This window comes from Chiloscyllium plagiosum, unplaced genomic scaffold, assembly GCF_037043375.1.
Source record: "Chiloscyllium plagiosum isolate Xiang-an unplaced genomic scaffold, Cpla_swu_hap1 HiC_scaffold_22, whole genome shotgun sequence".
Lineage (NCBI taxonomy): Eukaryota > Metazoa > Chordata > Chondrichthyes > Orectolobiformes > Hemiscylliidae > Chiloscyllium > Chiloscyllium plagiosum.
In genome coordinates, this window is record NW_028270160.1 from 45,782,310 (window position 1) to 45,794,659 (window position 12,350).

The 12,350-nt window shown below is 39.1% G+C and overlaps 1 protein-coding gene across 1 annotated transcript in view; it reads right to left on the reverse strand.

Moving 5' to 3' along the window:
• Positions 1-12,350, reverse strand: part of LOC122561091 (myoferlin) — a 227,388-nt gene that overhangs the window by 86,820 nt on the left and 128,218 nt on the right. Inside the window, exons 46-47 of the mRNA XM_087999003.1 lie at positions 11,933-12,103; positions 11,175-11,317 (exon numbers count right to left, since the gene is read on the reverse strand). Coding sequence (XP_087855129.1) covers positions 11,175-11,317; positions 11,933-12,103 — 314 coding nt within the window. The remainder of the gene's footprint in view (positions 1-11,174; positions 11,318-11,932; positions 12,104-12,350) is intronic.

The following is a 12,350-nucleotide window of genomic DNA, read 5'->3' on the forward strand; positions in this document are numbered from 1 at the left end:
CAGGCCAAGGGATGCCACAAGCCCAACAAGCTGCATTTCTGAACTGCTACATAGAATCCCCAGTGTGGGAGCAGGCTATTTGGCCCATCGAGTCCACACTGATCCCTTTCTCCCCAACCCAACCAAACAGCATTTCACTCAGACCCACCCTCCCTACCTTATCCTTGTCACCCTGCATTTCCTAGGGCTAATCCACCTAGCCTGCACATCTCTGGATACTATGGGCAATTTAGCATGGCCAATTCACCAACCCGCACATCTTTGGACTGTAGGAGGAAACCAGAGCACCTGGAGGAAACCCATGCACTCTCGGGGAGATCACACAAACTCTACAGGCTGGTACCTAAAACAGTTGTAGTCTAAAGAGATTTCCAGACTACCTTGGAGTCGTTAACAGTTCATTTCTCTCAAAAGCTTGATACCAGAACTGATAGGATGATATAGGACGATCCAAGTTTGATCAGGTGACAAGCTAAAGCACGTTACTGTTGTTCCATCAAAATTAGGGTGCACGAAAGGTTTATGAGACACATAGGGCACAAAGAAGACATTGAATGGTACACAGCCTCACATATGCTTCAATTTATGAGATTTTATGAAAAACAATTCATTTTCCCCTCAGAGGGTATGTTTTGTTTACAAAGGCAACAAATGCCTCCAGTCCAGTACACACAAATCTAGACAGCTAGTGCACTCAGGAGATTTGACTGCATAGGTACCATAGAAAAGTTGAGCTGATAACAGAGGACAGTTTCTGGGAGAGGACAGAAGAATAGATCAGCAGTCACAAATAAATATGGCATGGATGCTAATTTTGGCATCCCAACTACTTGTTCTTTTGAACTCTGTCAAATCATATCTCTAGCATGGTAGAATTTTAACAGACAAAGCCACAGAGAGCTCAAAAGGCTTGCACTGTATACCATACAACTATAAACGTTATGCACATTACATGGTTAATGTTAATTGGAGACCACAGAATATTCAGTGAACGCCAAAATCGAGTGCAGTATCAGTGTTAAGCAGTTGGGGAATTTGGGTCTGTTACCAAAATGTCAAAATGTTTCAAACACATATCAAAATAAGGCAGTGAACAGAAGTTGTGCTGTTCCCGAAATTATTATTGTATTACCTTGAACTGTTAGTGAACTCTTCCTGCTTATAAAAGAAGCAGCTGTTCGTGAGACTAAATACCATGGTTCACTATAAATTGACCTTGAATTAAAGAGTAAAAACTTCCTCCTTGCTACTACAACTATTCAAACAGTCTAGCGATAAACAACAATTGAAGTTGGGAGCAAATTGCGCTGCAGAAGCTGACTATACTGCTTTGACAGAATTATAGCAAGATGTCAAATGACCTTAAAAATTTTCTCTTATCCAAATGTAATGTGTCTGGCCTGCCAACTTTAGTACAAACAAAGACCAATTGTAATGACTTCTAAGGATATGAATATAGAAACATTAACCAACATAAATTTTGCACTTTCAAAGCTTCATGTCGGAGCTCTGATGTAGTGTACCTATTTAAATTCTCTGCAAGTCTCCCATTAAATCATCAGCTCAGGAAGAAATTACTTTGGCTCATTTAAAACTCAAGTTCGCTCCTGTTAATTACGTACTCTCTTCGAATCAAAAAATCTCCTAGACAAAATTAGGTTTGAGATCATTGCCAGTTCCTTCTCCATTGATTTACTTGTAGAACTTCACTCCCATCAGAAGCAGCGCTGCTTCTAATGGATAGGTTAAAAGCTCCCTTCTATTGCTAGATTGTCAGTCATAATACAGATGGGTTAACTTTGAGTGCTGACCAACCTTTAACACCCTCTGATCCACAGTAGTTTCCAGTTACAGAAGTACTGAACGTAGCAAAATAGTAATTGGAGAAGGTGGTTTTAAGCTGTATAGGTGCTTTAGAGAACAAAAAAGTGGCCTAACTTTTAAATTAGATTTCGATGTGAATCTCAACATTTTTACAGCGTGAACATGAATTTGACTAACCCACAGACCCTGGAGTCAGTGTGTATGCCACAAATCAAGCAATAGATTTTAACGTCTTTACTCTCTCTCGACCAAATCTAGAATCTTGAGCTAATCTCCTTATGCTGCACACCATGCACAGAATGTAAAGAGGAGAAAAAAAATTGGAAAGATCAGTTTGTAAGCACAATATTCAGATGACGCAAAAGATCTTCAGCTCTCCATGGAAACTTACAAATGACAAACATCTCAATGGGACTAAAACAGAACCCAAAAAAGCAGTTCTGAACAATTATTGCATTTCTGATTTCTACTGTGTAGGGAACTGTAATGCCCTGAATGACAAGTAAAGAAAAATATCTCCGATCAACCTCAGATTTTAATTTCATTTGAAGGGGCAGTTAGAGTAGTGTTTGAACACGTCAGCAAACAAAAAAAAACACAGAACCACTGAATGGATTGTGTTGAAATATTTGTGTAGAGTAGAGCTTGTACCCATAATCTTCTAACTCAAAATAGAGAGAAAACACTACCACTGAGCTGAGGTTGAAATTGCAGACTTGAAAAACAAATCCCCACTATGAGAGATGGCGCTTTGATTTGGAGAAACAAGAAGTGATCTTGAGAATCACATTGAAGAGAGAGCTAAAAGTGTGATGTCAAACAATGCCAAATATCCCTCTTGATATATGCATTAAAACTGAATGAACTGGCATCTGTCCAGATGATTAAAGGATGGTTATTTCCTATCCCATCAGCAAACAATGAGGAGCTTGAAACAGTACCTCTGAAATTACTATTTAGTACGATCACTACTAAATTTTCTATTAAAAAGCATGCATTCTTTGCTCAAGAGTGTAAGTTTCCACTGATCAAAAAAACATGCAAAATTCTGCACTGCAAGTCATTGCAAAGAAAGCACTGTGGGTCTTGGCTGAATTGCCCTCAGTTCAATAAAATTTTGAAACCCATTTTAAATAAATCGTGTGCTCATGGTGACAATTTGAGTTCAGTTTCTCACACATCTTGGCATCAGAGAGAAAAAGTGTGACTTAGATGGTTTTTAACACGGTAGGGGTGTCTCCAAGAGCCCGGAGTTCCACAGGAAATTCCTGTTTTAATGACACCCAGCAAAGCAGCCTTCAGATCAATAGGTGGTAGTAGTGGCAACATTGTTGTAATGTCACTAGACTAGAATCCAGAACCCAAGGATAATATTCTGGGGACTTGGATATGAATCCAGCCGTGCCAGATGAAGAAATTTGAAGCCAATAAAAATCTGGAATTAAAAGAGTCTAACAGTATGTACGTAACCCCCATGTGGTTCACTAATCTTCAAGAAATAAATCTGCTATCCCTTCCTGGTCTCACCTATACAAGAGGAACCTCAATTATCCAAACGACACTGGCAGGAAGTTCTTTTGTGATATTCAAATGCCGGATAACAGTTTAGCCAAGCATCGGGACCTTGCGATCTTGCTGGGTAATCAAGGTTCCACTGTATAGGACTCCAGACCCATAGTAGTGCGATTGACTCTGAACCACCCTCTGGAAATTCGGAATGGACAATAAACATGTATCATCCATATCCCAGGCAAAAGAAAAGTTACCAAAATGATCAGCCAGCGTTTGTTGCAAGGCATCTGTTGGAAAAGGCCCAACTTGAACAGAAAATTTACAAATGAATTCACAGTGCTGTTGTAATGTTAGATGTATTTAGATCTTCAGTATTTGTATATGAAGCAGAACCCACTTGTACTGGAAGCATCTCAGTTGTAATGACAGGAATTGATACATTACTGAACCACTTCAATAATAAGATGGATGACATTATAGACAAAACACCACACTCACTTAAGGTACAATCTTAAATGGATTGGACAGATCTTACATAATTTAAATTTCAATAGCTGCAAACACAAACTGATTATTTAGAAGACATTTTGCAATGTCTAGTGCTTTATGGGGGCTATTCTTCTACATATAGCAATGATCACATGGAAATACTAGAAAACGTAAACATCTTGTTCAAATTTTCTGATTTAGCAAATGTAAAATAAATACTCAAATCACACACTTAAAAACGAATGTGCTTGTTGCTAAATTGTCATGTCTAGTTGAGTTTCGGATTTGAGCTACTACTCTGGTTTGGCCACATTTGGAATACTGCATACAGTTCTAGTCGCCACATTACCAAAAGGATGTGGATGCTTTGGAGGAGGTGCTGAGGACATTCACTTGTATGTTGCCTGGTATGAAGGGCTCCAGCTATGTAGATTAGGATTAATTTAGATAGACAGAGGATTCGGGGGAGGGGGGTGGTGGGGGTGGGAAAGAGAGCCTGACTCAGGTCTACAAAGTCATGATCGGTATTGACAAGGTGGATTGCATAAAGCTTCTTCCCCTCCTCCTCCCAGAGTGTGTACTCAATTACTAGAGGTCACGAGTTCCATGTGAGAGGGGAAAGTTTAGGGAGATATGCGTGGGGAGCTCTTTATGCACAGGGTGGTAGGTGCCTGGAACGTGTTGCCAGCGGAGATCGTAGAGGTGGACATGATAGCATCATATATGATGTATCTAGACAAATACATGAATGGGCATGGAGCAAAGGGATACAGACACTTAGAAAATAGGTAGGTTTAGATGGAGGATCAGGATCGGTGTAGGCTTGGAGGGCCGAAGGGCCTGTTCCTGTGCTGTAATTTTCTTTGTTCTCTCTGGATTGGGCAACAGATTTTGTCACCATGTGATCTGGTCACAGTGACGCAATTAAGGAGCAAGACATCATTCAGAGGGGTTTCTTCATTGGCCACATGCAAAAAGATTCCAGAGGAGTTGCATAAGGAAAGGAGATTTGGATGATGTGACCAGCAATCTGCACTGGAATGAAATTCTGGACCAGCTGGACTTAAATAGAAAAGTGTCTTTGTAAACAGAAAATATGATCGAGAGATTTGGAGCGATGGATGGGATGTTGGACCTTACTTAAGCTGTTTCTTCACCCATGTCGTATGTTATATATCTTAAGTTACTGGTGTATTTTGAATTATTTTAATTGTAGGTGATGGAGGGAAGAGAAAACAGGGTGACCAGTGACTATGCAGCAATTTACCACTGGGCAGGTTTTATATGTGATCTTTTTGCTCCTAGCACATAGTAACCCAGGTTGAACAGATTAAAAACTTAAGCAATAATTCCAAAGATTTGGAGTTGGCTCCACTGAAAAATAAACAGTTTAATTTGTCAATTTTATTTGAGCTAAAATCACAAGCACATACTTTAGCCTTTTACCCACTGGCAAAGTACAACATTGAACGTGAATGTCAGAACTGCTATGGTGCAGAAGACATGGGGGGGTGGGGAAGTTTTTATCCACTCTGACCAGAGACCTCATAACTCAAGATTTGATTACAGTTTTCAAAACTATGTCAGTACACTCTCTAATGCATTCAAATCCTTCTTATATAGTGTAGTGCCCAGAACAGTTTATAGTACTCCAGCTGAGGTCTAATTTGTCTTAAGCATATTCAGCACAATCTCCCACTTTACCATTTTTAATAAATGTAGGATACAGTATCACATCAACTAGTCACAAAACAACATGACCCTCTCTCACTAATAACCTTCCATATAGGAAGGAAGGACACCACTTGGACAACATATCTGTCCTCGGACAAGCCAAACAGAGACACGCATGAGAATTTCCAGAAGCACGGCATTCCAACTGGAACTCCATCAACAAACACACGGACTTGGACCCAATTTACCACCCCCCGAGAAAAAGAAGAAACGGCATCACCATAGGAAATGACATCAACTCAAAGAAACCCAAACATATAAATAGAAAGTAGAAATCATCAGCAGTGCTTTGTCTAGAGGCTCACTGAAGATGTTACCTAGTATGGTGACGAAACTTCTGAAAATGAACCTTCCAGCTCAGCGAGCACACCTACATCCAGAGGATACAGTATGTTTTATTTAAATACATTTCATCTGTGTTGCCAAGTTTAGTGACTTCTGCACATTTACACATATCTCTCTGCTTCTATAGAAGAGCGCTATATCCTTCAGTTTATACTCTCTCTCTTCATGTTCTGCCCACTTCCGGTTAATATCCTCATGAAATTCTACATTGCCCTCATCATTACACATGCATCAATTTTACCACATTTCAAATAAATGAAAAAGGACCAGATTTATTGACTGTTCAACTGGATACTCCAATGACTTGAGAAACAAAAGCATATTTGATACTCAATATCTAATTGCAGAATTGAGCTTGTTGAGACCCTGAATACTTGAAAAATCTAAGACAGACTGAAGAAATGCCAAAGTCTTGCTTTCAGATGTCGACAGATCAATCTCCTACATTCAAAAGGCATCAATCTACATGCACGAGATTACTCAAACTAGAAAAAATAGGATTCAATGCTACAGAAATAATTTTAAATTGCAATTTAATTATTTTAATTTCTGAGTAAAAATGTTGCAAACAAACTCATTTTCCAAGCACAAGGTATTTAAATCAGTTTTTGCGCTATAATGAACAGGTTTTCTGAGGTACTGAATTTATAAGCAGCTAGCATCGCCTAGTCAACTCAAATATAAATTGCAGATTCAGCAAGAAATACTCAGTCCTGATCTAGATTTTTTAAGTAGTAATTTGGGTCTATTCGTATCGCATTTATTCAAGTGCCACAAAGCAGGACGGAGTTCAAATATTACATAAATCTTTACCGTCAGATCAGTTGATAAAAATGCTGCAACACTGAAATGAAAACTGAGCGTATAAACAGCATATAGAGTCACAGAGTCAGAGATGTACAGTGTGGAAACAGACCCTTCGGTCCAACCCGCCCACATATCCCAACCCAATCTAGTCCCACCTGCCAGCACCCGGCCCATATCCCTCCAAACCCTTCCTATTCATATACCCATCCAAATGCCTCTTAAATGTTGCAATTGTACCAGCCTTCACCACATCCTCTGGCAGCTCATTCCATACATGTACCACCCTCTGCGTGAAAAAGTTGCCCCTTAGGCCTCTTTTATATCTTTCCTCCCTCACCCTAAACCTATGCCCTCTAGTTCTGGACTCCCCGACCCCAGGGAAAAGACTTTGCCTATTTACCCTATCCATGCCCCTCAATTTTGTAAACTTCTAAGGTCACTCCTTAGCCTCCTTGTCTGACAGTGGAAGGTGTCTGAATCCCACAACATCAGGACTTAAAAAGTAAATTATTTGTTTAAAATCTAAGGCACAAAGATAAAACAGATTTTGAAGCTGGATTTTAGATTGAAACAAAACAGGCCCACATGTACAGGTAGCAATCCATTTGAAGAAAATCACCTAATAATGCATCTTACAACAAAACCTTGCAGTTTGGTAGGTATCTCATTTTTAATAATCATTCTCATTTTATTTAGATTGTTACAGGATCTGGATCCCAAACCAGCAAGGTTCCTACCATTTCTGCCAAACAAACCAGTTGTGCTATATTAAATTGATATCCCTCCAAAAGGTCTAATTACAACCAGAAAGGGCTCTCAAGAGTGCAAAAGCAGCAGATAACATCAGGTCATCTAGCGAGCAAAAGTTCATAAAGGAACGACTGGGTAAATTATAGTTCGCTGACATGTTTTTATTGCTGCAGCCCTGCATTCTATTCCAACATGTACCAGTATCTGTCTACTTAAAAAATAATTACAAAAAGCAATAGTGTTGGATATCATTGGCACTGCAGGTAGCACTTGCCACCTGTGATAATGATCTCTGTCCCAGAGTGCAAACAAGTTACTGACTAGATACGGTCTCCTTCAAAGCAAGCACTTACAGATCAGCTTGGCTGGAGCACAATTTGCAGGAAGTTTCCCCAGAAACAGAGCCCAGTTTCCTATTCATTTTAACTCAGCTGCTTGACAAACAAAAGATTTAGTAATTAGATTTCACTGTTTTGTCTATGGGTCATGACCCTGTGCTTTTCAAGGATGGAATGCCCCCGAAAGGGTAACCAGCATGTTGTAATGTTGCCAATCGCCAGGATTAGAACTGAATATTAATCTCCTAGATACTGCTTTCAACCATGCAGAGTGAAAAAGTATATGTATTTTTTCTAGTTTTGAACTTTTATTCAGCTATTAGTAATGGAAATATTTGAGTAGTAAAAAAGGTCAAGGATTATCCCTTCAGTTTACGGAGGGCCTGTTGACTGTGTCAGGTGGCCAATGGTGGCAGTGTGGTTGGAGGCCAATGATGAATAGGACGACATGTCCAGGAACTCTAACTCAAGTTAGAAACCCAAACCCAAACTTTACCAGCTGTGGATATAAAAGAAACAATCGCTATTTGTAACCAACATTGAACAAAGATCTGCCCTGGTATAATTTTCTGCTTTGAAACTAGCTAAGGCTGACCAACTTCAAAGAAAAATAACTTAAAACAATTCAGAAATAGCCCTCTGTTTGCACACATTGAGTCAAGTGGAAAGTTCAGTTGCAAAGGAGTTCTCATATCCAGTCACTTTTTTTTGCAAGAGAAACTAGTGTACAGAGGTGGCAGATTTCTAAAATTACTGAGTGGATAAAATGGGAGGATTGAAGAAACATTTTCCAGTGGGGGATCCCGGAACTAAACCTCCTCTGCCTTCCTTTCTCTAGCACAGAAGTTTCAATTTTTGGTCATTGCCCAAAACTCTGCAACTCAAGATTTCGAATTCCAAATCAAATATACTTCAATTACAAAAACAAAAAAAATCGCAAAACTTGAGCTATATAAATGCCTTAGCATAATGCTCATGTCATGATCACAGAACAGCTTAAAGAACAGGAATGCAGTACTTTAGAAACATTGTCACTGCTGTAGTGTAGACACATACAGCAGCCAATTTGGTCATAACGGAGTTAAATAATCAGATACGCCTGAAGTAATATCCCTAAAACAACTTCAATGTTGATTGAGTTATCAGTTGTTTATTACTCTTCAGATACGCCATAGGACTCTTTACATCCAAACGGAGAGAGATTAGACAAGGGCCTAAATGCAATGTTTCAATAGCGTGGCATTTCCTCAATTCAAACTCCAAGATATGATTACCAACACTGGCCCATGTCTTACCACACAGAAATAATGATCACAGCCATGGACAAATTTGTCTCTTTTTCTAATTGCTGGTTACCTTAAAATGACATTTGATATCCATTGTAAGATTTCAAAACACAAACTGCTGTGCCAGAAGCAACAAAATCAATAGATAATTAAGTATGAGACATCGGAGGGACAAACCCATTAAACATTCACTTGCAATTTCTTCAAAAGTAATTAGACAGCCTATGATAATATTGCCCTTATCAGAAAGCTTATTTTCTTGCACTGGAAAGAAAGTTTCTCACAAAAATCACTAGAAAAGCGTAAAATCAGAATTTGGAGATGCCGGTGTTGGACTGAGGTGTACAAACTTAAAAATCACATAACATCAGGTGGTTGTGGATTATAACCACCTGATGAAGGAGCATTGCTCAAAATGCTAGTGCTTCCAAATAAGCCTATTGGACGATAGCCTGGTGTTGCGTGATTTTTAACTTAATAAAATCAGAAAAGCATGAAACTGAGCAGTGACAGCTCATGGCTCCAAAATCTGTTTTCAAATGATTTAAAATCATCTGCAGTAGGAAGCATGTGAGCCATGATACTCATGATCCCTTTCAGTGGCTGCTGCCCACTTTAGGGAGGGTGACGCAGTCTCCTGATTATTTGTTTTGTGACCACACAGTAAAGATTCTGCCCTGTATGGAAATTAAAAACAAAAACCAGGCACGTACACCCTCCAATAAGCAGCACCAGTAACATCTTTTTATAAAACCAGTAACTAAACTGATCACCATTTCAATGCAATCCCTATTTGCTTCTAAAGCCTCAGAAAACATTTAATTTAACATCCTTAATTTCACAATGCATCCCATTCCAGCCTCCCAAAAAAAACCCTAAGAATTGAGGAAATAGGTGATTTTAATCAATCAGCACCTTCAAACTTTAGATCCATGCAGGACACAGCAATATTTAGTATCTTTCCAATTAGTCTCAGTACATAATAATGTTGCCAAACTCCAGCTGAAGGCATCCCTGGTTTCATTTCCCCTTTCAGCTCAAAACTGCTTGCTGCCACACAGCTCAGCTATCCAAGCTGGTACACTGCTGTTAATACAATGCAACTTTTATACACTGGACTGCAAGAGACCACAGAACTGATTTTTATACCCACCCCCCCCCCCAACTTTATTTTGAAGTCACATTTTCACAAAAACGTTATTGGAATTCACTTCTGTTTAAGATGAAGCACAGTAAAGAAATAGTTAAAAGCATCGCCTCAACATGTTAACAGCCTCACTATATTTAATCAACCAAATAACTCCTGAAGCAAAGTACTGAATATTTTAGCTTGAGCAACTTTTTTCAGTTTGATTGTTTTATCCCTTCCTGTATCCTTACAATTGTAACTCCTGCTGAAATGCAGTTTCATTAGCTGGTTGCCCCTCAGATAAATCACCCATGTTATTTAAGCTAACAGAACAAGTACTGGCATGTAGTGTGATAGGGAGAACATAAGAGTCCAACCCAATCTTGTTCTGACAAGCTGTCTGTACCCACGCATTTCCCTCTTGGGGTAGTGTAAAATCAACAGCTAATTCCAACCAATTTTAACCATTCCCAGACCGGGATACAATTTTAACCATTTCTACCTTTTGACCACCATCAACAAACTCCAAGTTACATTTGCTGCTGAGATCAGATTCCTGACCTTTGGAGTTTGTTACTGCATAATAGATGAATGCTGTTTGAACAACTTTAGTCAGCAAGTTTTAACATCCATCCTCAAATATTGTCTGTTTAAGGCACTCAAGTTTAAAGCTCCAAGAAACCTTCATTCACTGCCTGTGTAGAAGTGGAGAAAATCAGTCTGTGTATTGCTGAAACACCCCCCTCAGTATAAATGCTGTGTTTGCCTTTATATTGTATTTCGCCCGATGGGTGCAACATCAAGAGTTTCAAACCACATTTTAAAAAAAAACAAATAAATTCTGTCCTAACAAATTCAGACTATGATATTTTTGAAGAAAACAAGTCAATTTTAACAACTGTGTCCTATCTCATGAAGTTGTTTTTTTCAGTTCATGACTGAATGCCAGAGACTACTTACCAATTTCATTGAGTAAATATTCCTGACCATTGTAGGACAGGCTGGTGCTAGAGATGACTGGCTGAGAAAGGCCCTTCATTTTGGCTAAATTCTGTAACAACTGGGATGGCTTGAGCTGATCACGCCATGTATTTACACCAGAACTGTTAAAATAAGCAATCAGGTTAGTCAGGAGAAAAAGTGAGGTCTGCAGATGCCGGCGATCAGAGCTGAAAAATGTGTTGCTGGAAAAGCACAGCAGGTCAGGCAGCATCAAAAGGAACAGGAGAATCTTCAGGAAGATTCTCCTGCTGCTTGGATGCTGCCTGACCTGCTGCGCTTTTCCAGCAACACATTTTTCAGCTCTCAATCAGCCCACATCAACTACAAAAGGAAGAGGTCAAAAACAAGCTAATTAAAAAAAGAGAAACAAACAGTCAAAAAAAATCCCAAAACATCAATTTCTTCATTTGAACAACCATGAATGCAATGCAGACCACTGAAAGTTTAAAACATTAAAAGATGAAAACTTGCACTTTTAATTTGTAACCAAGGACTAATTCCATGTTTGTTTTTAATGATTTTTCAATAACCTTTGCTCAAACGATTGTTATATAGGCTGGGAAAAAACAGGAATTTCACAGTTGTCTATTCATGAGCATAACCAGTAGAAAGCAGGATGCCGCTTGGACATGAAAACCATCTTCCTGGTAGGAGAAGGAATGCAAAAATACGAAAACAGGGAGATAACTGTCTACGCGGAACACAGGCATACTTACACACAGTATGATTGAGGCAATCCAGAATAAGCCCCAAAGCGTGATAGAAGTCGGTTTTCCAGGTCAATGATAGTCTCTCCCACCTTTTCATCACGAGTCAACAAATCAAAATCATACAGTGAAACTTTGAGATCTTTCTCTGTAGGCAGGTTGCAAGTAATTTCAAACATCCTGAGGAACAAAAACAATGAAATTAGGGTTCTTTCTCACCAGAACAACCTGTATTTTTGCCCCTAAAGCAAGGATTTGGAATATCTAGTCAAAATATTGTAACGTTGTGCCAGAATTTAATAGATAACTAATTTTTAAAGTTCTATTTCCTTATAACTCTAAACGACACCAACTATGTTTAACTCTAGCGTTACCTGGAACTTGACACCAGTGCGAACCCTCGTCCCTTGTTTGATTGTTACCTTCA